The sequence below is a fragment of the Grammomys surdaster genome, unplaced genomic scaffold (assembly GCF_004785775.1).
Source record: "Grammomys surdaster isolate TR1022 unplaced genomic scaffold, NIH_TR_1.0 170, whole genome shotgun sequence".
NCBI lineage: Eukaryota > Metazoa > Chordata > Mammalia > Rodentia > Muridae > Grammomys > Grammomys surdaster.
Genome location: NW_021604618.1, coordinates 8,970,233 through 8,996,002, shown reverse-complemented (window position 1 = coordinate 8,996,002; position 25,770 = coordinate 8,970,233). Strand labels below are relative to the sequence as shown.

General features: G+C 38.6%; 1 protein-coding gene across 1 annotated transcript in view; it reads left to right on the top strand.

Annotated features, from left to right (window-relative positions):
- Qser1 (glutamine and serine rich 1) overlaps positions 1-25,770 on the top strand; it is a 64,481-nt gene that overhangs the window by 19,368 nt on the left and 19,343 nt on the right. The window contains exons 2-7 of the mRNA XM_028767107.1: positions 2,429-2,535; positions 7,115-10,792; positions 21,262-21,587; positions 23,174-23,290; positions 23,892-24,025; positions 24,985-25,202. Of these exons, the coding sequence (XP_028622940.1) occupies positions 7,117-10,792; positions 21,262-21,587; positions 23,174-23,290; positions 23,892-24,025; positions 24,985-25,202 (4,471 nt within the window). The 5' untranslated portion in view covers positions 2,429-2,535; positions 7,115-7,116. The remainder of the gene's footprint in view (positions 1-2,428; positions 2,536-7,114; positions 10,793-21,261; positions 21,588-23,173; positions 23,291-23,891; positions 24,026-24,984; positions 25,203-25,770) is intronic.

Here is a 25,770-nt window from a genome sequence, read left to right as displayed (position 1 = left end):
AGGGTTTCTCATTGTAGCCCTGTCTGTCCTGGAACTCACTCTGTAGACCAGGCTGGCCTCGAACTCAGAAATCCACCTGCCTCTGCCTCCCAAGTGCTGGGATTAAAGGCGTGCGCCACCACCGCCCGGATCTCTCTTCACTTTCAAGTGACTGTCTCCTTCAGCATTTGGGGCAAATCTCCAGAGCCTAGTTTCCAGAATCCTATTTCTCTCTCCAGGATGTCCTATGTTCTAATTCTGCCTCAGTTCATTGATCATAGGCTTTTTATTGAGAGGTGTTTCCACACAGTGCAAAAAGAGTCTCTCTACACAGCTCAAATAAAATTGGGCAAAAGATTTGAATAATATTTGACTAGAGATTTTTTTATGCCAGCTGAAGAAGATGTTCAACATTCTTAGTTATTAAATGTAATGAGGTATCACTGCAAATCAACTACAATTATAATTACTAAAGAAGTATGTGGTACACGCATGCGTGTAGAGAGAGGTAGATGGATTTCTGTGAATTTGAGGCTAGCCTGGTCTGTGGTCTACATAGAGAGTTCCAGGCCAGTCAGGATTGTATAGCAATTGGGAAGGGGGGCTGTCATATGTTATATACTCAAAAATCATCATAAAACCCATTATTTTGTACAATTAATATATTTTAATATAATTTCTAAAAATATGAGCAGTTTCTCTTTCTTTTTTGGTTTTTTTTTTTTTTTTTTCAAGACAGGATTTCTCTGTGTAGTTCTGGCTGTCCTGGAACTCACTCTGTAGACCAGGCTGGCCTGGAATTCAGAAATCCACCTGCCTCTGCCTCCCAAGTGCTGGGATTAAAGGCCTTCGCCACCACTGCCCAGCGAGCAGTTTATTTCTGAAGACTTTTCACTTAAAAATTTCAGACAGTCATCCTGTGTATAAGTCAAACCCAAGAATGTGAAACTGCCACACGCCAAGTAAAGCTGGACAATTTTGTTGTTGAGACAGGAACTCACTTTAAACCTTGCTGGCCTAGAACTCAACAAAGATCATCTTGCTTCTGCTTCCCAGTCCTGCAGTTAAAGGTGTGCACCACCATGCCACCATGGTCAAAAGACTTGAGTAAAACTTTACTTTTTATATTCTGTGGTTTTTATTTTCTGCCAGATGTATATCTCCCATTCCATTGGCTCTCTCTTCACTCTGGTAATGTTTCCTTTGGTGTGGGAACTTTTATTTTTATTAAATCCCATTTGTTTTATTCTTATTTCCCAAGTGATTGGAGACCCATTTAGAAAATCCTTGTCTGTGCCTATAGCCAGATTATATCTGGACAGATAACTCAGGTTAAGAGCACTTACTGTTCTTGTACGGGACTGGAGTGGTTCCCAGCACCACAATAATAGCTCACAACTGTCTGTAATTCTAGGTCTAGGAGATCCCACTCTCTCTCTTTTGGCTTCCTAGAGCTCCTGTATGCATGTGATATACATAAATTGACATGAGGCGTGGACACATACATTTAAAAATAACAAATCTAAAACTGTGTACTGAGAGATAACCCAATTAATAAATGGACCAGTGAATCAAACATTTCTAATAGCCTTAGCCATCAAAAACACACTGAGTCTGCATCTTCCATCAGATTATCATCAAGAAAATAAAACAGATGCAGAACTTGATAGAAGGGGAAAAGATCTTTATATATGTATATTTGTGGGGACATGAGTTAGTCCATGTGCTGTGGAAGTCATTATTGAGATTTCTCAAAGAACTAAAACTATGTGTCATCCTGCTATAATACTCTTGGGCAGTATACTCTAAGGTATCAAGTCAGCATAAGGCACAAATACCTACAGTGTTGGATATCTTGTTTAGACTCCGAGTATTCACAATAGCCAGATTGTGATACTGCTTTAGGTGCCCATCAGTGGATGGATGGATAAAGAAAATGTGATATAAATACACGCTATACATGTACAAAAAATGTCACTGTGAAACCATTGTTTAAATTCAGTATATCCAGAAAAGTATAAGCCATAATACAGGAAGGGAACAGTAAGTATGGAGGGGATGGAAGGTGGGAATTCAATGAGATATGAAGGCACAAAGCGGCATTACTGTCTTGATATACTGATTTATAAACTTCTTTCTTTTGGCACAAGATACATAATATTTATGTTACATTAGGCTTAAAATTAGTATATTCCACTATATAAATAATGATAAACTTACTATTTATTTTAGTGCTAGGAGGCAACCCAGGCTCTTGGTCAGCATGCAACCCCATCCCTGCCTGTGAAGGTTATTTTGTTTTATGCTTTTTTTGCTCATTCCATGTGTTCTTTGTATAAAGCAACTTACAACTGGTAGTTGCTCTCTGATTATTTCATTGGGGTTATTTTTTGTTTGTCTATCTGTCTGTCTGTCTGTTTGTTTTTAATGCTTTGCTCTCTCATTTAAGCTATGAAGATGGACATCCCTCACAGTCTGAATCAGATAATCTTCAAAGACAGACATTCACAGCCTCTCATCAGCTTCCTGGATATGCCACTACTCCTCAAGCAACTGGTAATAGTCTTTTTTTAAAGTATATTATGATTCTGGGTATATTGAGTGAAAGAAGAAAAATCAACTTTCACATTTTAGTTTATAAACATAATATGTAAGGCATCTGTGCCATGGGAATGTTAAAATGAAAATGAGATAATGTTTAGCTTTAATGATACAGCATCTATGTAATTGGTGAATGATATATTTTTCTTTCTTGCACCTTTGGCGGTTTAAAATATAGCTTACCAGAGCCAGGCATACTGGCACAGTCCTTTAACCTCAGTACTTAGGAGACAGAGGTAGGTATGAGTTCCAGGACAGCCAGATCTACATGGTGAGACCCTATCTCTAAAACAAAAATTACTTTTTAAATAAGACCAGGAATCTAACTTTAACTTTTGGGAACACTTGATACTAAAGCAAGTAGTGCTAGCAATAACATTAAAGACTCTTCTGTGGTGAGTTTTTGTCCTTTGTTGAGTCTCAAAATACTGAGGCTGCTTCATCAGGAACTCTTACCACAATTCAAGGCTCCATCCTGGCAGTTTAACTTAAATTAACTCAGTTTCAAATTAAAGGTTTGATAGTTATGAAAGATAAATTCAGTTTATATTTTATACTTAAATTAGCTACTTACCAACTTGACAGGAGCAAAAATTAAGCTTTATTTTAATGTCTACGTGGGAAGGTTGGTAATAAAATTCCTTAGCAGTTGAGAAAACATGCTGCTTTTCCAGAGGACCTGTGTTTGACACATGTCAGGTGGCTCACAACCATCTGAAACTCCAGCTCCAAAAGATCTGATGCTTCTGACCTCATTGGGCACCCGCACTCATATGGTTGAGCAACTAGAAAAAATCAGGTGAAAATTGAGACACATGGGACTCAAATGAAAGAATAATGTCAAAAAAAGGGGAAAAAAAATTAGGCTCATTCCCAGGAAGGAACCAGAGACAGGAAGTTACCCCCAGGTAGAAGAGAGGGGAAGGAGCTATGGGCAGTGTCTTAGTTAGGGTTTTACTGCTGTGAGCAGACACCATGACCAAGGCAACTCTTATAAGGACAACATTTAATTGGGGCTGGCTTACAGGTTCAGAGATTGAGTCCATTATCGTCAGGGCAAGAGCATGACAGCATCCAGGCAGGCATGATGCAGGAGGAACTGAGAGTTCATCTTCATCTGAAGGCTGCTAGTGGAAGACATCCAGGCAGCTAGGATGAGGGTCTTAAAGCCCACACCCACAGTGACACACCTCCAACAACGCCACACCTCCAAATAGTGCCACACCCTGGGTTGAGCATATATAAACCATGACAGGCAGTCAAATAAAGTGTAAAAGAAGGATGGTCAGATGAGACAGCCCTTTTCAGGAAACAGGGTTAAGCCCACAGCACCTTTTGAGAACACACAGTCCTGGGTTACAAAATCGCCAACAGTATTTCCAGTGTTTATTCAGCATATGCCTGCTAATGGAGATAATCCATAAGGTTATGATGAAATAGGATGGTACCCTATAGAAATGATGGACTTAAGGCATTTTTAAAGTAGCAATGATATCTTATAGGATGTACTTGTCTTGTATGAAACAAACTCTAAATAATTGAGCTACTCAAAACAGAATTATTCACCCCTGAATTAGAGGGAATGGTAACAGCTGTACTAGAGGCTAGCCCTCAGTGGCAATGGTCATCATGGTGGAGAGAAAAAGCCAGGAATTTGGAACAGTAAAAATACAGTGCGGGGAATTAATATAAAAGGTCAAAGTATAGCTAAAGGTCTCAGATATCAAAAGGCCCAGTGCTTTTTTTATGTGTGTGGAAAATACGGACATTTGAAACAAATTGGGAACAAGACATCTCTAAAAGCAATGGTTTTTCTAAATATAAACCAGAAAGAAGGCCTAAACTTCCAGGGGTGTACAAGCAGTGTGGCCAGGGTTGCATTGGACTAATGAGTACATGTTCAAGAGAGATATCCAAGGCAATTTCTTTTTTTCTTTTTTCTTTTTCTTTTTTTTCTTTTTTGGTTTTTCGAGACAGGGTTTCTCTGTGTAGCCCTGGCTGTCCTGGAACTCACTCTGTAGACCAGGCTGGCCTGGAACTCAGAAATCCTCCTGCCTCTGCCTCCCAAGTGCTGGGATTAAAGGCATGTGTCACCACCGCCTGGCCAAAGGTAATTTCTCGATGTCAGGAAACAAAATGGGGGTGGGGGAGGGGGGAATGCTCAAAGCCCCACGCCAAAAATTACAAGCTGTTAGCCTCTTGTCAGACAGGAAATAACAAGCAGACAGAAAACCCTCAACTGAGTATTGCAGATTTAATGCATGTCTAGGCAAATGCTGCTCTAGATTTGGCCATAGATAAACATCTTATGCTATCCCCCAAAAATCAATGTAGGAAAATAACCACTGGAGTTTATAGCCCTTTGCCTTTCAGGGGCAATAGGAACGGTCTTAGGAAGGAGCAGTTTGACTTCTCATCTAGGAATTAGGAATTATAAATGAAGATTTCAAATAAGAAATTTAAATTATGGCTTATGGTAAAAAGAGAGATGCAATTTAACATGTGATAGGATTCCTTATCTGTTACTTACTGTTTCTCTGGAAAGGCAGAGCCTATCCAGTAGAAATATCTGGAGGGTCTGGACTGGAAAACATGTGTTCTGGCAAACAGTTGTTAATGATCAGAGGCCAACATTAAAGTTGTAAGTGAATGACATTGAAATAGAAGGTTTGGTGGACACAGGAACTGATGTAACTTATCATTTCACAAAAATCATGGAATTCAGAATGGCACTTAAATGTTTATATGCAGTTTCTAGAAATTGGAAAGTCATCTTAGGGGGAAAAAAAAGGTGTGTGATGGCTTAAATGTGTGGGACAGAGGTCAAATGGGAAAGCTAAGGCCTTATGTGGTTGCATAGCCATAAATGTATGGGGATGGAATTTATTACAGCAGTTGGGAATTCAGATTAATATCCCCTCAATACCAGAGACAGTCCACAAAATAAGAGATGAAATGGAAGATGCTTCTGGGGAAGATACTGGGAAATGTCATCCAGAACAACCAGCAACAAACTGTAGGTTATCCAAAAACAGTCACAACAGGGATTTGGTTTCTAAATTTATAAGGGGGTTGGGGGTTGCTGCTGAAATTATGTCAACAGCCCTATCATGGTTGACTAAGAAGCCTGTGTGTATAGAATGGTGGTCCTTAGTAGAACAGTGGTCCTTAAATTAAAATTATAGGCACTTCAGCAGCTGGTACAAGAGCTGCTGGAGGCTCAACATATAGAAGAGTCTGCCAACCTGGGGAATTCCCCTGATTTTGTTATAAAAAAGGAAATTGGGGAAATGGGGAATGTTAATAAATTTGAGAGCCTCTAATAGAGCAATTCAACCACTGCATCCTTTACAGCCTGGAATTCCTTTACTTTATTACCTAAGGTTATGCTAGAAGATAAGACAGTGCAGGAATATAAAAGGTTCAAGAAATGGTATCCACGTTACAGGAAAGAGAAACATTGCTGTTAGGTTTTTATCTCAGTTGTGAATATGGTCCTGAGGGATCAACAGGAAGATCACACCAGACACCTGAGAACCCTGGAAAAGACACTGGAGAGAATGGAGACGCAGCTTCAAAACTGCACAATTAGTAGTGAAAATAAATGGGTAGAAATGTAGTAGGACTTATTTTAATATGTCTGGCCATTTAAAGGACCCTATTTCTTTCAGTGTTGGTTTCCTCTTGGAATTCTGAGAACAGGAGAGGATATAAAAAGCCAACAGAGACTGAGAGAAGAGTAGAATTCAGGAGGATCCTGGAGACATATGAATAGGGTCAGAGAACAGAGTGAGAAGAGAAGACGGTTAGTTACAGTAGAGACAGTGAGAAGCTGATCTGACCCAGAGAAGATAGGGGATAGTTAGAAGAATCCACACAAAGTAGGGAAAAGAGAAAAAAATTAAACAAAAGCAACATACACAAATATTAAGCAAACACTAAATATTGCCTATATCTCACATAGTGAATGAAAAAAAAATGAGAGATGTTAACTCTCTAAGGCTTTACTTTTTCTTCTTGATTTTTGTTTATTTTTTTGCCAAATTATATTCACTGAAGAAATGTCTTACACTTCAGGTACTGACTTCTCATGAACTGTCTAACAATAAAAGACACATAATTGTTATATAAAAAAAATTGAACCATTAATTCATAAGGTAATGTCAAGAAACAGCATTTGTTTTGTACATTTTATCTTATTTTGTGTTAGGAAGTTAGAGTACATTAATTGCCAGAGAGTTATATACATTTTTAATGGCTTCTTAATTTTCATATGGCATTTGTCCAATTTCATATATGTAAACTCACCTATTTTAAGCATTACAGATATAAATTGCTACATCTTTCAGAACTTTGATTTTGTTTTAAAAAAGCAAACAATCTTAACTATAATTTTAAACATTCGCACATATATCCAGTTAGACATTTTGATGTCCTGAGATCTGTCTGTCACTACCATGTCAACATTTATTTAAATATGTATTTAATATCTGTGCTTTAATTACATAAAGATTTCTATGTGCTCTTTTCATAGGCATGCATTCCTCAGCAACAGCTGAGCTGTTTGTTACAGGACCCTTGCCAACCACTGGAACTCTTCCACCACCAACTCTGTCTGCTTATCAGCATCCAGCTGCCTTTAGCAATAGAAACTTTGCGACCACCTCACCTTTGGTGCTTCAAGATTCATCTTTTAACACTACATCAAATGGAATTTTAAACCCTCATGACCCTTTGCTACAAATTAAGACTTCCCAGGGAACTGTTCCAACTGCTTTGGCATTTGAGCGCCTGGGCAGTTCTGCATTAAGTAACAGCATACCACCTCAGTCTTCAACGTATCGCTCAGCTCAAGAGTCAGCACCCCATCTTTTACAACCTCAATTTAGTTTGTTGCCTTCAACACTTGGGGGAGTCCAGCAAACTCCTCAAGCCTATAGTTCAGCTCTTTTTACCAATTCTGCTGCTTCCATTGAAAGAGCCCTTCTTCGAGAATGTAGTGTTATTAAACACCACCAGCGGCCTTCAGTTACCCAGTCTATTCAGGCACAACTGACTGGTTCACAGCATCCCTTACATAGTTACCTGTCAAGTGCAAGTATTGGTAATTTTCAGGAAACATCCAGGCAGTCGTCTTTATCCTGTAGTTCAATTCGAGATTCTACTCAGGTGAGCAATGGAGTATTGCAGCAGAAGACCCCTCAGGTCTCAGCCGAACTTGCTCAGTCTTATTCATCTGTAATTCCATCGTCAGGGTATCTTCCTTCTGCTACAAAAGTAGATAGCTGTTCTACAAAACAACCACTAACATCAGCTACAATTCTGAAGCCTCAAAGTGTAATTCCTCCTGTGCAAACACTAAACTATTCTAAACCTTTACATAACCAGAGTTCCGTAATATCAGGTCAAGCACAAATTTATTCTACAGCACAGCTACCAAGCCTTTTATCAGTCAGTCAGTCCCAAAATTATGGTTTAGTACAGCCACATAATGTGCCATCTATTGTTCATTCACAGGTTTATAGGTCTAGCAGGGTTGAGAAATTGCCATCCTTATACAAAACATTGACTTTTTCTGGATCATCTCAGCCTGAAACCTCTGAAAATCAGACACTTAGTTATTCATCCAATCAGCAAGAAGTACTATCTTTAGTTACAAATGAGAATTACCCTACTCAAACAAGAGACCTGTCATCAGTCAGTGAGTCTCAAAATTATTCTTCTGGTCACTCTCAGGGTTTATCACCAGTTAGCCAAACACAGGTCAGTTACTCATCTCAGTCGCAAGTTTTATCAGTTGTTAGTCCTTCAGAAAGCTATGCATCAGGAGAGTCTCTGACATTAACAGCTCCTTCTCTTTCTTATTCTTCTGCCTCTCGTGGTCAGAGCTTGCCAGTGTCTACCCCAACACCAAATTATACTTCTATGCATTCATCCCCAAATGCTCAGACCCAAGGATCTTCTCCTCCTCAGCCCCAAAAGTTTTTGCCTGTTGTGCAGTCATCTTTTGCATCCTCTACTCGTGGTCAGACATTACAAAGTAACATACCTTCCCCTGATCCAAAGTCTTATGCTGAGAGAAAACTTGACTCAAATGTGTATACATCTTCAAAGCAAGATGATTTTCCAATGCAAAAATTACAGGCATTGCAGTCACAAGCATCCCTTGAATCATCAAGCCAAAGGCTACCTGATGGGGAAGTGAATGCTCAAGAGTCAGTTTATAAGACATCAAAGGCAGATGATAGGTATTCTCAGAGTGTAACCAGAAAGAACTCCCACCTTGAAGATCAAGTTGTTGGAGTTGCTCTCCAGGGTTCAAAACAAGAAGAAAACATGGTCGGTTCAATGACACAACTTAACCAGCAAAGTGGCCAGCCTAATAATGGAGTAGCCCCTGATCTTAAGAAGGCAACTAATTTAATGCAAACTCCACAGATAAGGTTGAATACTAAAGACCTCAACCAGCAGCACTCTCTCATGCACAAGATGCATGAAGCTAAGGTTCAGCAGCAGCATGATCAAATAATTAGTGCCTCATCTCAGATACAGATTCCAAATCATGCTTTAGGGCATAGTCGTCAGGCTCTTCCTAATGCACCAGTCCTTCTAGACTCTGCCTGTGACTTACAGATTCTTCAGCAGGCTGGGATTCTACAGGCAAGCCTGGGACAAGCAAAGGCATCCTTGCAAGTACAGCGTGTTCAGAGTCCACAACAGATAGTCCATCCTTTCCTTCAGATGGATGGTCATATCATCCAGAGCAACAGTGAACATCCTCAACAGCAGCTTCATCCTCAGAATTCTGATATTATGAAACTAGACCTGCCTGAACCTTCAAAACCATTGCAACAGCTAACAACAAAGGGCCCCTTCAGTGAAACCAATCCACATGATTCAAAGAATCAGTTTGTTTCTCTTGGATCAATATGCTTCCCAGAGGCAATGCTTCTCAGCGATGAAAGAAATATTTTGTCAAATGTAGATGACATCTTAGCAGCCACAGCAGCAGCTTGTGGGGTTACACCTTCTGACTTTTCTAAGTCAGCTGCAAATGAAACCATGCAAGATATTGAAAATACTGATTCGAAGTCTCATTATCCGCAGTCATTAGATGTCAGGCATGTAAATTCAGATTTTAACTCCATAACTACAGTAGGAAAGCCACAGAGTATTAATGATATTTCCTTAAATAGAAATCAGGTTAGTGTAAATCTTTCATCAGTACCCACCCTTCAGTCAGAAACAGTCCTTGATCAACCGAATATGGAAACACCTAGTCAAAATATACCAACTAAAGTACCTTCTGCCATGGTTGGACTGGGTCAGGAAATCCAGGAGCAAAGTTCTGACCCATTCAAGAAACAGTTGACTATAAACCATGAGTCTAAAGAAGACAGGGAAATTGCTGTTGACAGTGCATTGAATAATCACAGAAATCAAGAGTTTGGCTCTAATAGTCGGAGCATAAGTGGAGAGAGAGTGGTATCAGAGAGTGACTTTACCCTAGTAGGTGATGACAGTGGTATGTTAGTGAACCATAGAAGGAGTACACTTGCACTGCTGGCCATGTCCCAGCCAGGGGATGCAGCCCGTGGTAAGACTGAAGATGAAAAGCAAGATGTAACGTATTTTAACCTTCCAAAGGAAAAAGCTAAAGGAAAAGAACAAGGTAAAGAGGAAGAAGATAGTCAAAAACAGCTGAAAAAGTCTGCTCAATGCAAGCGACAGAACCCTAGAGGGACAGATGTGTATTTACCATACACTTCCCCTTCCTTAGAAAGCTGCGATGAAGGTTTCCAGCATCAAGAAAAGATGAGGCAGAAAATCAAAGAAGTGGAGGAAAAGCAGCCAGAGGTCAAAACAGGATTTATTGCTTCTTTTTTAGACTTCCTGAAGTGTGGACCCAAGCAGCAGTTTTCCACCCTTGCTGTTCGAATACCTAATAGAACCAGAAAATCAGGAACTCAAGTCACCCGTACCTTCTGTCCCCCACCATTTGCAAAGACATCACCTGCAGCACAGGTAACATCTGAGACTGGAGGAGTCAGTCTATCAGAAAAAGTTGACAATGAACTTAAAAATTTAGAACAGTTATCTTCGTTTTCTTCTGATGAGGAAGATCCTGCCACTTGTGGCCACGATATCTATAAGAACACCTCTGCTCCCTTAACTGTGTTGGATGCTACTTCTGATAAAACAAAGAAAACAGGTAAAGTTTTAAACAGTTTACAGTTATCACATCTTACCATTAATTTTTCTGGCTATGGCATACATTTTAAAGCCTCTGCAGTTCTGCAAATACATCCTATGGACAAGAACATCTTGGGGACTTGCTTTTTGACATTTCCTTGCATGTAGGGTTTTGGTTACGCATCTTACACAGTCTGCTATCTGCATTTTTCCAAGCATAGACATCTTAGGGCAGTTTTGGAATAGGAAGATTTGTATTATATGTTCTCTTGCTTTCTTAATATCCCAGTTTTACCCAAAAGATTAGCATTTTAATATTTGAAGTGGTTGTATACAAAATGCATGTGCATCTGGCTAAGAGAGACCTTCAAAATTCTGTGATGTCTCCCAACCATATTCCCAAATCTTAGGATAGACACTTCACTTTTTCCTTCAATTAACAGTTGATAGGTAAGTACACTTATTTATTTATTTATTTATTTATTTATTTATTTATTTATTTATTTTTGAGATAGGGTCTTACTATGTAGACCAATCTAACTTTGAATTAAGTGCTGGGATTAAAGGTATGAGCCACCAGTATAGCCACAGTTTATTTTTTTAAGGAACAGGTTAAGGAAACAATATTGAAATAATTTATATAGTCATGACTCTTTTTTTTTTTTTTTTGCCAGGAATAAGAGTCAGGAGATGGTTCCTCAGTTAAGAGCACATAACTGCTTTCCTAAGAGATCTGAGTTTGATTCCCCTAGCACCCATGCTAGGAGTATTACAGCCAATGTGATTTCAGTTCCATGGGACAACTGGTGTCTCTGGCTTCTTTGGGCACCTGCACTCTTTCAGTTACACACATGCACATCATTCTAGGGGGAGTGGGAGGCACCCAGGTGATACAACTGATAGAAAATGAACTGCCGAAGCCCATAGGACTAGTGACTAAGTGACAGACCTGCATCTGAATTAGCTTCTCTGATTTTGGAGCCTGCATTCCTGCTAAGCTCTTGTATAAACAGGAGTTTTTTTTTTTTTTTTAAAGATTTATTTATTTATTATATATGAATACACTGTAGCTGTCTTCAGACACACCAGAAGAGGGCATCAGATCCCATTACAGATGGTTGTGAGCCACCATGTGGTTGCTGGGATTTGAACTCAGGACCTCTGGAAGTGCAGTCAGTGCTCTTAACCACTGAGCCATCTCTCCAGCCCAAAACAGGAGTTTTAAGACTTGAAGAATTTTGTGATATACTTCTTCATGTCTAGACTTGAGGCTGTCTTCATTAAGAATGTATTAAATAACTGGTATACTAGATAGTTAACATAAATGTTTGATATAACTATATCTAAAGGATTCTCCAGAGTTGTGTGAGACCCTATCACGAAAAACAAAGTAAGCCTTGTGCATTAGCTCATGCCTTTAATCTCAGCACTTAGGAGGCAGAGGCAGAGGCAGGAGGATATCTGTAAATTCAAGGTCAGCCTGGTCTACTTAGTGAGTACCAGGCTAGCCAGGGCTGCTTGATGTGAGGCTGTCACAAAGCCAAATAAACAATAAAACAACTTTTAGCTGGTCTTTGTGGGTTCTTCTTTTTCTCACCCTTTATCCTTCATACCCTAACACTAGATAGGAGAGAAACAAGGATAGAGGATCAGTCAGCTGCTGTGGACAGTCCAAAGCAGCCCCATATCCCCACACCTGAGATTAAAACAAAGGCACATTCTTACAATATTTCTGTGTTTTTAAAGTACCAAAATTGTCGCTATAGTAACTTATTTTATGCCACAGGAAAATCAGCATGAAGTCAGACAGTCTTTAGATTGTAAGGGATTATTGTGGATATGGACAATCCTATTAAGGTTTTAAGTCCCTCCCAATTCAAAATGCTTTGCATGTTGCTATTCTGTTTCTCTTTAGGTTTATAGAACAAACCTTTTGTAATCTCTGGTATAAACAAGTCTCTACCCTATTTAGTTGCCTCATTGGTAAAACCCCATTGTATATACCACAGTTCCTTCATCTGCTCCTCCCCCTCTCACTCCCCTTGACAGGGTTTCTTCTTGAATTCTTGGCTGTACTAGAATTAGCTCTGTAGACCAGACTGGCCTCAAACTCACAGAGATCCATCTGCCTCTGTGTTCCAAGTGCCAAGATTAAAGTCGTGTGTCACTGCCCCGCCATCTCTTGGTGGACATTTACTCTAGTTGTATCTCTTGGCTATATAAGTAGAGCTAAAATTGTCACGAGTGCTGATTCCTGTTGTGTTCTGACTCGGGTATTTTCAGGCAAGTATCTAGGAGTGGTATAGTAGGATTGTATGGTTCTAGTTTTAGTTTCATGGAGTTTTTTTTAGGAACTTCAAGAATCTTGATTTCTTTAGTGGTTTTATTAACACCAATTTATTTATATTCCCAGTTACAAAGAATAGTGTAATATTCCTAACTCCCATTCTAAATCCTCTCATGTGATCTTGTTCATAGTGTTTTGTCTTTCTCTACACCTGTGTGTGTGTGTGTGTGTGTGTGTACATACACGAGCGTTCTCTCTCTCTCTCTCTCTCTCTCTCTCTCTCTCTCTCTCGCTCTCATGCTCTCATGCTCTCATGTTCTCATCTGACTTTGTGTCTCCCTCCATCCCCCAATCCCCTTTGTCTCTTTGTTTATTGAGGTGGAATCTGGGCATGCTTCAGACTACCAAGTACTTGGATTCCAGTTGTCCATGACCTCCCTTGGCTTGTTTATGTATGCTCTTGATAGTAGCAGCTATTCTGACTGATAAGATAGAGTCTCGGTGTAGTTTTAATTTTCTTTTTTTTCTTTCTTTTTTTTTTTTTTTTTAAGTTTTTTTGAGACAGGGTTTCTCTGTGTTCTCTGTGTAGCCCTGGCTATCCTGGAACTCACTCTGTAGACCAGGCTGGCCTCGAACTCAGAAATCCACCTGGCTCTGCCTCCCAAGTGCTAGGATTAAAGGTGTGTGCCACCACTGCCCGCCAAGTTTGCATTTTCTTAATGGTTAAGGGTTTCAGGTATTTTTTTTTCATATATGGATGGTCCATTTATACTTTTCAGAACTATCCAGTTCATTGTTTCATTTTTGCTTAAATTTTTAATTTTATTTATTTATTACTGTTCAAATAATTCACAAAGAGGGCTGAAGTTCAACGATTAAGATAAATCCAGGTCTCTTCCAAAGACCTGGATTCAATTCCTAGGAACCATGTGGTGACTAACAACCACCTGTAATTCCATTCAGGGGATCTGATGCCCATGAGTACCAGGCATGTACAGGGTACATGGATATATATGCAGAGAAACACCCATTCACAGAAAATACAATAAAATAAATTTTTAACCTTAGAATTATTTTTATATTTTATATATTAATCCCTCCAGGGATTATAGGGATTACTGATAAAAAAAAAAACTCATTCTTCTTTTTTTAATCTTATATGATGAATGTTTTGTCTAAATGTATATATGTGTACCCATACCATGTGTGCCCGATGCTCATAGAAGCCAGAAGATGGTATTGGATATTCGGGAACTGGAGTTACAAACACTTGTCAACCACCATGTAGATGCTGGGAATAGATCCTCTGGAAAATCAACCCGTGCTCTTAACTGCTGGAAGTTAAGAAACTGAGAAGACTCTCTTTCTCTCATCCTTTAGGTTGACTCTTTACTCTTGAGTTGTTTCCGTGCTGTGTAGTGGTCTTAGTTCTGCGCTGCCCTGCTTGTCATTTCTTCTCATCTGAGCCCTAACCTGTTTCTGGGTGGTGAAATATGCTGTCTTTTTTTCTGTCTTTTCTGGTTTCTTTATTTGTTTAATTACATTTATTTTGTTTGTGCATGTTTGGAGGGAGTACACACATGTCATCTTGCTTCAGGGGACAACCTGTGGGAGTTGATTCTCCCTTAAGGATTGATCTCAGGTTCCCAGGCTTGGCAAGTGACTTTACCTGCTAAGCCATTTCACCTGCCTTTGATGTTTTCCTTGTGCTTTATTTCTTGTAATAATTTCAAAGTTTTGTGTTTCAATTAAGCTCTTTCATCTGCCATGTATTCATTTTCGATATCATAAAAACTAGTCATCTAATTATTCTTCCAAATGTGGACATTCAGTTTTCCCAGCACCATTTCTTGAAGAGGCTGTTCTTTCTCCAGCGAATGTTTTTAGCACATTTGTTGAAAATCAGGTCACTCCAGCTGCAGGCTTATTCCTGAGTCTATTTTTGTGCCAGTGCCATGTTTTTGTTAGTCTGATCTGAGATCAGGATTGTGTTATTTCTAGTGTTGCTACTTGTGCTCAGGTGTTGTTTTGCTATTGGGGAACTTTATGCTCTGCATGGATTTTAGAGGTTTTTCATTTTTATTTCTTTGAAGAATATTATTAAATGTTTTGGGGTTTTTGTTTTGGTTGTTTGGTTTTTAAGTGTGGCCTCTTGTATTCTAAGCTGATTTTTTTTTTTTTTCTTTCGGTTTTTGGTTTTTCAAGACAGGGTTTCTCTGTGTAGTCCTGGCTGTCCTGGAACTCACTCTATAGACCAGGCTGGCCTCGAACTCTGAAATCCACCTGCCTCTGCCTCCCAAGTGCTGGGATTAAAGGCATGCTCCACCACTGCCCAGCCTGAGCTGATCTTTTTAAAATTGGCCTTGTATCTAAAGATGACCTGAACTTCTGATACCCCTGCCTCTGTTTCCTAAGTGCGGGAATTATAGGCATCCCCATACCCCCACCAATGTTGAGAATGAAGCCCAAGGTTTTTGTACGAGCTGAGCTAGACTTTCTCAGCTAGACCCTTGGAATTGAGATGGTGATTTAACAAACTGCGGATTTATCCTATGTTTTCTTAATTTCAACATCTTAATTCTTTCCCTTGTCTTCCTTTGGTATTCTCCTTTTTTGGTTCTTGACTTTAGTACTTAATTATTATTGTATTTTCTGTCTACTGAATATACTTAAGCTTTTACATTTCTTCGTACTATACTCTGGCCATATCCCAGTAATTGTGCTTATAACAATCTGTTTTTAAATGTTTTGTTACTTCAGGTTAGATTTTTATTTTATTTTTTTAAATTCTGTATATATGTGTGTTTTGCTTGTGTGTATGTCTGTGTATGCCCAGTGCCTTTATCTTTCTAGCTTCATTGACTTTTTTTAACCAAAGAGCTATGAGTAATAGTCAAACATTGTTTTTCTATTAAGTGGTACCTTGTTATTTTATCTAGTTTAAGTTCAAAATGTCTACATTAAGATGTTAAGAAAAAAATTCTTTATTGAGACAAGGTCTCACTATGTAGGCCTGGCTGTCTGGAACTCATAAGTCTAATAGGTTGGCCTTGAACTCACAGAAAGCCACCTGTCTCCGTCTCCCAAGTGCTGGGATCAAAGATACAGCACCACAACCTTGAGAATTTATGAATTTTCTAAGTGGCTTGGTAAATATTCCATGACTATAAAGTACAAGCAAATCATATTCTCCGTTATTACTCAAGTCTTTTACATTTTTTTCTAAAGCTAGCATGTGTAGTGGTACACACCTTTAATCCCAGAATTTAGGAGGCAGAGGTAAGCAGATCTCTGTGAGTTTGAGGCCATCGTGTTTTACATAGTAAGTTCCAGGACAGCCATAGCTGTCTATTGAGACACTTCATCCAGCCACCTGAATCTTGAGAACATAATAAATAATTTCAAAAGAAAGAAAGTAAACGTGTATTCTTGGAGTAGTAAAACATTCGCCTTAAAATTTTTCAGGAAGGGAGATAAAGGTGGTTACCAAGAAGCCTGACTATTTGAGTTCTATCTTAGAACATACATAAAGGTAGAAGGAGAGAACGGATTCCTAAATAAGCCATGTAGCAAGCATACACATACAGAGACAGACAGACAGACCTCCCACATACAATAAACAAAAGTTTTTTTTAAAGTACATATTTTGGGAATGATGAAAGTGGACAGGTAAAACAGGTATATCAGAATGTTTGGTTTATTTATTTATTTCATTTTATTTTTGTTTTTTGTTTTTTTTTTTTTGTGACAGGGATTTTCCATGTAGCCCTGGCTATTCTGAAACTCTGTAGACCAGGTTGGCCTCAAACTCACACAGATCTGCCTCTGCCTCTGCCTCCGGAGTGCTGGGTTTAAAGATGTGCACCACCACTGCCCAGCATGTTTGTGATTTTTTTTAAAGTTTCACTATATCCTTATGAAATTGCATATTATCTTTTTCTTTGTCATTTACTTAGTACTTATTTTTGCAATATTGAAGATAGAATCCAAGGCTTAGCACATACTAGGCAAGTACTTACTCTACCACTAACCTGTATCCTCAGTTAGAGTTTACTTGATATATTTTGAACTTGTGTGATCGAGTACATATTTTTTTTTTCTTTTGAGATTATACTTACATCTTTTCTAACATTTTAACTATTTATTATTTTGAGGCAAGGTCTTACTATGGATCCCTGGCTGGCCTCAAACTCACAGGAATCTAAAAGGACTGGAATCAGCACAGGCCACACCAAGACCAAGTTATAGCCACAAAGGGGACAAAGGGCAGGGAATAAGAGACAAAGACAGGAAATAGAGGAGAGGGAGAAGAGAGAGGGCGTGAGGGGAGGGATATTTGCCCCAGAGGGACCAAAAGGACTGTTTCTGGACAGAAAGGAAACAGATATGGGCATATGGTAGTTTATAAAGGGACAAGGGGAAACCCCATATTAGGATGAGATGTTTAATTTTAATTGGACATGTTAAATAGGTGGGCCAAAGAAGGGCTTTTGGTTGCTAGACTTCTTTGATAGCTGAAACTTGCTGGTCAGCCTCAGAGGAAAAAGTTGCTAAATAAGGGATTAAACCTTGGTAGGTAGCTATAGGACTGTGTAATGTAGCCATTCTTAGCAAGGGGGAGGGAAAGGTGAGGGCAAAACCTGTCTGGGTCGTTTGTCATGCTTAGGTCTGCTAGAGCCCTCAGGAGCCTTCCAGGGGCTGAAATTGAAGGTATTGTGTTATTGTTAGCATTTTAAAATATATTTTTCCATTTCTTTTTCCTTTGGAACTTTATATGGCAAATCATACATAGAAATATTTAAATATACAAAGCAAAATAGGAAGTTTTACATAAATTTGAAAGTGCAGATATTATGTAAGCTATCCATGATTCCTAAACACTAGTAATTTCATAACCTAAGTTTAACAAGGATACAGAGGAAGTACTTAACTTTCCTAATAATTCTCTACTTAAACAGAAAGTAAAACTGAGTGGACATTGAAAGCAATTGAGAATACCTAGAATGTGGATGAGGAGACCATTTCATAGTAAATGCACTTGTCTAGAAAGCAAATACATAAGTTAAACGTACCACATGACCTGTTGAGATACTCACTAAGTAAACTGCTTTGCTTTTACACCTGTGTATTTTATGCTTATGAGTACACTATCACTGTCTTCAGACACACACCAGAAGAGGGCATCAGATCCCATTACAGATGGTTGAGTATCATGTGGTTGTTGGGAATTAACTCAGGACCTCTGGAAGAGCAGTCGATGTTCTTAACTGCTGAGCCACCTCTCATTGCACTTAGTTTTAAAGTCTCATCTTTAATGTTACTAGGACCAAGGTATATAGCATTGCTATATTTTGTTCTTTTGGGAGCCTGGCAGGTGTGGTGACAGGTGCTTTAATTAAGTCTCAGCACTTAAGGCAGTTGACGGGCTAGGCGGTGGTGGCGCATGCCTTTAATCCCAGCACTTGGGAGGCAGAGGCAGGCGGATTTCTGAGTTCAAGGCCAGCCTGGTCTACAGAGTGAGTTCCAGGACAGACAGGACTACACAGAGAAACCCTGTCTCGAAAAACAAACAAACAAACAAAAGACAGTGACGGGTGGATCTCTGTGAGTCTAAAGCTAGTTTGGTCTACTTAGGTTTGCATAGACCCTGTTTTTTTGTTTGTTTGTTTGTTTTTTAACAAAATAAATAAATAAATGGGTGGGTTGTTTTGTTTTGTTTTTTGAGACAGGGTTTCTCTATATAGCCCTGGCTGTCCTGGAACTCAATCTGCAGACTAGGCTGGCGCCTCTGCCTCCCAAGTGCTGGGATTAAAGGTGTGCTTTTTTCTGCCCGGCTTTTTTGTTTTGTTTTGTTTTTTAATGTACTTATTTACATCCTTACTTTGTTTTGAGACAAGGCCTCATGTATCCTAGGCTGGAACTCATTATATAGCAGAAGATGACCTTGAACTTGCCTCCACCTTCTGAGTGCATGTTTCTCATTGTGTGGTGAAGTTTTGTGTGTTTGTTGGTATTTGTTTACTTATTTTGACCTGTGGTTTCTCTACGTAACTCTGGCTGTCCTAGAACTCACTGTGTAGACCAGGCAAGCCTCAAACTCAGAGATCTGCCTGTCTTTTCCTTCGCCTGGCAAATATCCCTGTATTTGTGACTAAATGACTTTCAACAAAGCTGATAAAGCACTAACTGGCAAAAGATGTATGTTTTCAACAAATGATATCAGAACAACTAACAGCCACCTATGAAAGAGTGGAGTTGAATCTTTACCTTGTTCCTTATGACCTAAGTTAGGTTATCGTTTTAGCATACCACCAAGAGCCTGTGGGACTCAAGAAAAACAAGCTGGATTTCATTAAATATGTAAAATATGTGCTGTAACTGCTGTTGCCAGTTAGGTAGATGAGAATGAAGTGTGTAAAATTAGATTTTTACAAGAGATGTTTATCCAGAGTATATGTAGGACACTTAACCATTCTATTATAAAAAGACAAATTATCAATTTTTAAATGAGCAAAGAATGTTGGAGAAATGGTTCAGTGGTTAACAGCACTTACTGTTCTATCAGAGGATAATGCTAGGATGCCTAGTGGGTACCCCTCAAACCCTTGTAATTCCAGCTTCAAATACTTCTAGCCTTTTTAAAAATGGGCAAAGGATATAAACATTTGAGCAAAGTATTAAAAATCACCAGTAAACTGGAGATGGTGGCACACATCTTTAATATGTGTATGCAAGGCTATCTTGGTCTATGTTATCTTCAAATAATTTCTTTAGATGCTAGCTGGGGGAAGATACCTAGTTTTCTTTCTTAGGGATACTGTGGGTATTTTGTCAATATCCTTTGAAGTTAAGGAACTATATCTTTTATTATTATTATTTACTTACATATCTGAGTACACTGTTGATATCTTTAAACACACCAGAAGAGTGTATCAGACCCCATTACAGATACTCAGCCATCTCACCAGTACCTGGGAACTTATATTTTTGAAGTTGATCATATTTTTAGAATGAAAAAGCACTAAAATTTGCAGAATACTTTTTCTGTGCCTGTTGATGACCTGTATTTTCTTTTTGTTCCCATTGTACTACTGACATAGTATAATTGACTTGGCTGGTGCCTGATGGAACAGACTCTCACTGAACTACAACTATCCATTGTATAACTCTTTACATGATATAATCACTGAATTTTGCTGAAGATTTTTGTGTTTATACCATTAGGGATATTGACCTAGTTTTCTCATTATTATTATTATTACTAGAATTATGTCATCTAGTTTTATTATTAAAATAACACTGTTTTGTTGGGCAAGGTCACTCATTCTTTTAATTCCAGTACTCTGGAGGCAGAAACAAGTGAATCTCTTTGAGTTCAAGGCCAGACTAGGCTACATAATGATACTCTGCCCTCATAACTAGTGAGTTTGGAATTTATTGAGTATTAGTTCTTTCACTGTTGGTAGAATTCAGCAGTCCAGTCTCTGGGGCCTGTGCTTTTTCTTTATAGGATGATTTTTAATTTTCTGTTTTTTATTTGATTAATTAGTTTATTCATTTTTTTGTCTTGAGTTCTCAATAGTTTGTATCTTTCTAGGAGTTCATTTCATCTAATTCATAGTTTTAACTTTATTTTAGTAGTTTCTGGTGCTATTTTAAAGTATTTGGGGTTTTTGTGTATATAGAGGGGGTGGCTGCATGTTAGTCTGTACCATGTGTACACCCAGTGCTCATGGAAGCAAGAGAGGGCGTCAGTTCTCCTGCAGCTGAGACAGCTGTGAGGTCTGTGGAGGTACTGGAAATCTTTCCAGGGTTTTCTGGAAAAGTATCTAGTGCTCTTTCAACTACTGGGCCAGCTCTTCAGCCTGTTTCTTTTCTTTTTCATATCCAGTTATCCCTCCTTCTAGGAGTTCTTCAAGCATTGCTTATCTGACCCTTCCTTATTTTCTATCATTTTTGTGTGACTCTGTCTTTTGAAATTATTTTTGATGTATGTAATGTAGTTTGAGTTAAGGTTAACTAGGTCACAGCTGTAAGTTTTGCGCTGGAATCTTCTTATCTGAATTCAGTTTGCACCCCTGAGTTCCTTAATTTCTGCCCTTGGTATTGTTTCCAAGCCAACTGATTGCAGAAATAACTCATGTTAATGTTTCAGACTTTACTCAAAACATAACTGTTTAAATATTGTTTTTGTGCTTTAGTTTCAGAAGCTCTACCTGTGGCAACTCCTGGTGCATCTGCTGAGACTGCTGGTGTTGCTTCCACTCCCTCCACTGTTGTTGGGACAGTTAAACAAGACCTTCATTTGACTTCATTAGCTGTCAACACCATGGAAAATGCCAACTCCACAGAACTCCCTACAGCCATTGAACTTGATAGTCTTCCTTCAGACCAGTTGGCAAAAGGACAAGACACAGTTGCAATAGAAGGTTTTACAGATGAGGAAAACATTGAAAGTGGAGGTGAAGGTCAATACAGGGAACGTGATGAATTTGTCGTAAAGATAGAAGACATAGAGACCTTTAAGGTGAGTGAGTGTTCCCAGGTGTAAAGGGCCTAGTGAAGTTGGAGTGCTTGCGTTTTCGTGCTGATTCCACACCTGTGTTACAAAACATTAAAACATTTATGAGTGTCCTGTTACTGTGTTTGAAAAGGTTGGACTGGATGTCATACTTAGAATTTAATTAATTAGTTTAGCCTGTTACTCTGTGGCCCAGGTTGGCACTGTAGTAAGGGCTATCACACCCAGCAGATGTTTGTTGAGATGGGGGTTTCATGTAGTTCAGGCTGGCCCCATATGGACATGCCATGAAGCTGAGGATGACCTTGAACTTCTGATCCTGTACTCTCTACCATTGAGATACTGGGATTGCATGCATGTACCACTCACTACACAGTTTGATGCAGTCTTAGGACTGAATCAGGGCCTTGTATGTGCTAAGCACTCACTTTACCAATTAAGTTACATCTTGAGTTCAATTTATAGCACTGTTATTAATTTTTTTCAAGACTTTCAACCAAATACATTATTAGGGATATTAGAAAATGTTTATATAATTTAAAGAAAATAACAGAACTAACAAAAACATGAATTTGGATTTAATTTTAGAGCTTTAATTGTAGCACCATGAATTGAATGGTATAATTCATGCACAATTATCTAAGTCATACACATTTTGGTTAGTGCTTTTAGATAGGTTCTTGTTACATAGCCTAGTGCTTTTTTGTTTTTTGTTTGTTTGTTTGTTTGTTTTGTTTTGTTTTTATTTTTTAATTCCAGGAGAGCCTTGAACTACTGGCAGTTCTCTTGACTCAGCCTTCCAAGTATTGTAATAACAGGTTGAGCCAGCGTGCCTAGCTAGCTAGCCATATTTAATATATTTTTAGATTTTTGTGTGTTTGGTTTTGCTGGCATTGTTTTTAAATTGAGATGGAAAGCAAAGGAATTAGATAGAAAAAGGAAGAGTAACATTCCCACTGTCTGTGATTGTACCATTGACAGCTAACTCCTATTACAACTGTAGCATATTTGTTTTAGATGATATAAGAGTGCACAAATGACAAGATAATACCACTAGCAGCTTCTTCCAGTCATCTTAGTTATTAAAAGGGCAATGGCTTTCATGTCAGCGAGCTCATTTTGGGGGGAAAGCTGAAGCGGAGACTGAATAGAATCATTTTTAGGGGTCAAGTTTATCTATATATCAACAGTCCCCTTCCTACTCCCTTTGTTAGGATGTTTAATCAAGGCCTTTGGTTTATGACACCACCACAAGGTTTTGTGTGTGTTTGTGGGGAGGGATTATTGTAGACACTTAACCATAGATGAGAAATGAAAAGTTATACTGGGGGTATATGGTACATACCCTTAATACCAACACTCACCAGGCAGAGGCAGGTGATCTCTGTAGGGTTAAAAGTCAGCCCACCAGGACAATAGGGAGACTCTTCCTCAACTCCCTACTTTCCCCACCTCAAAAAAGAGAGAGACTGAAAAGTTAACAGAGGCCTTAAAGATTCCTACTCAAAGAAAGAAGTATTTGATTCCTACAATCTATAGATAAAAAGCATGTTGATTATTTTCCTAAATGTAATTAATTCTGCTTATTATAGGAGGCTTTGAATACAGGAAAAGAGCCCCCAGCTATTTGGAAAGTACAGAAAGCTTTGTTACAGAAATTTGTTCCTGAAATTCGAGATGGGCAAAGAGAATTTGCAGCTACAAATAGCGTAAGTAAAATGCTTGATTCTATCCGCTTTTCTAAACTGACCCCCAGATAAACCGAGGTGAGGTGAGATGCATCGACATTTCTGATAACAGCACGGGCTGCTCCTGCAGAGGACTTGGATTCCATTCCACGTGGCAGGTAGAATGATAACTCCAGCTCTAGGGATCCTGTGCTCTCTCTAACTACTGAGGACACCTGCACCCACATGCACATACCCACACAGACACATGTGCACAAAATTTAACATAAATAAATAAGTGAAATGAAGTAACAGAGCTGAGAAGATAGCTCTGAAGTTCATAGCGCATACTACTCTTAAACTGGACCTGAGTTCATGTTAGGAAACTTAGAGCTTCCTGTAACTCCAGCTCCTCCACAGGTACCAGGACTTATTTGTACGTGCTCATATATGTTCCCTCCCTCCCTCCCTCTCTCTCTTTTCCCCCCAACCCCACCCATTTGCCCATTCTTAAAATCAGGATAACACTAGTCTGGTTATGAATACACTTCGGAAAATACAAAGGATGGCTGGCCGTGAACTTAATAGCATAATATTTATGTGTAGATTATGTAATGTATAAATCAAATACTTCTTTCTTTAGTACCTTGGGTATTTTGGAGATGCAAAAACCAAATACAAAAGGATATATGTGAAGTTCATTGAAAATGCAAACAAAAAGGAATATGTCAGAGTATGTTCCAAAAAGCCAAGAAATAAGCCTTCACAAACTATCAGGTATTTGATTTCTTATGTCATGTATTTATGGGCTTATTTGGGTATTATTATTATTGTTTAAAGGATCTGTCTTGTCAGTTAAAGACTGAGAATGCTGCAGTACCTTTTGGAGTAGGTGAGTCCTTTTCAAAGAATGAGATGTGCATTGTAAAGCTAGTGGCTTTGTCTGGTAGAATAGGTACCTTCTTTGTTTGGATCTTTTTGGTGTAAAATAGAAAAAAAAAAAACAGAAGGTGCAAAATTCTAGCTCTTTGTGACAGAACCTCTCAGCAGCCCTCCTTTCCATCAATAAGGTGAAAGAAATAAATGAACATCAAAGTTACAGCAAGATAGTTGGGGGTTAGGGGACACACAGACACGTGCATTATCAGGTCAGCACACAGTAGAATTCCTATCTTAGATCAATGTACCTGGGCTGTCTGCAACATGAATCTGGAAGGTAACTGGTATGACCCTGTGATAGGTATTAGAATGTGGGTATGACCCTAGATATTCTCATCAATCTACTGTCATCAGTGGGTCTAGTTTAACTAAGATCACCACCTATTTTTAAGCTGCTGATCCAGTTGTCATGATGGAATTTAACCACGCAGATTTTTAGATTTAGCATTGGACAAATCTTCAGAGGCCTCAGACCGATGGATTTGCATTTCTACATCAGAATATCAGAGCTAGATTTGGCTTTCCATATCTCATATTCTCTAGAAAATGAATCCATAAGGATTTTGGTAGAGATAAAGATTGAGTTAATAGCCCCTTAATAATTGAACATAGAGTCTCAGTCTCAGTCTAGTTCACGAAAATGCTATGGGAGTCATTTGAGTTGTAAATAGCACATGGACTTTATTTTGGAAGTGTTGGTCTGAGCATATTTAATTTTTTCTTACTAATAATAAAAGTCCCTTTTTTTAATCTTAAAAGATTTAATGATTTTAATAAAATTTGTTTTAACATTGCAGAAATATTCCATCTAAGCCAAGTAATATCAGTAAAACTTCTGACCCACCAGTATCAAAAACTACAACTACAAAAGCCCCTTCTACAAAACCTAAAGCTAAACAGCTCAAAATAAAGGCTGAGCCACCACCAAAGAAAAGGAAGAAATGGAAGGAAGAATTTTCATCATCACAGTCTGAATCATCTCCTGAGGTCCGTTCTAGCAGTAGTGAGGATGAGGGTGAGTTCCCCAAGAAATTAGTATTTTGATACTTTTAGATGGTGTGCAGGAAGGGGGATGATGATGATGGTGGCATTCAGATCAATTTGTTTAGTAGCAGATTGATGCTACTATACAAAGTTCATTATGCTTTGTATAAACCACACCCTACAGAACACATTTAGCCTACACATGTAGCTCTGTAAAGCAGGAAAGGCAGAACTCACTTTGATGTGTTCTAGCCTAGGAATACCAATTCTCTACTAAGTCTGGGGATTACCAGGCCTCACGCTAGTGAGATGGCTCAGTGGTTAAGAGGATCTGGGCAGTTCCCAGCACTCACATCAGTTAATTCACAACTGCCTATAATTCCAGTTCTTGCACACACGTGGTACATATAAACTCATGAATGCACATACATGTACACATAAAAATAAATAAACCTTAAAGAAAAGATCCTATATTCCCCAAATTCTACATCTGTGTTAATGCCAGAAGACAAAAGGAAACAAATTTAGGATGAAACAATCCAAACTATTATTAATTAATGTAATATGATAGCATATATGATATATTAAATATATCTATC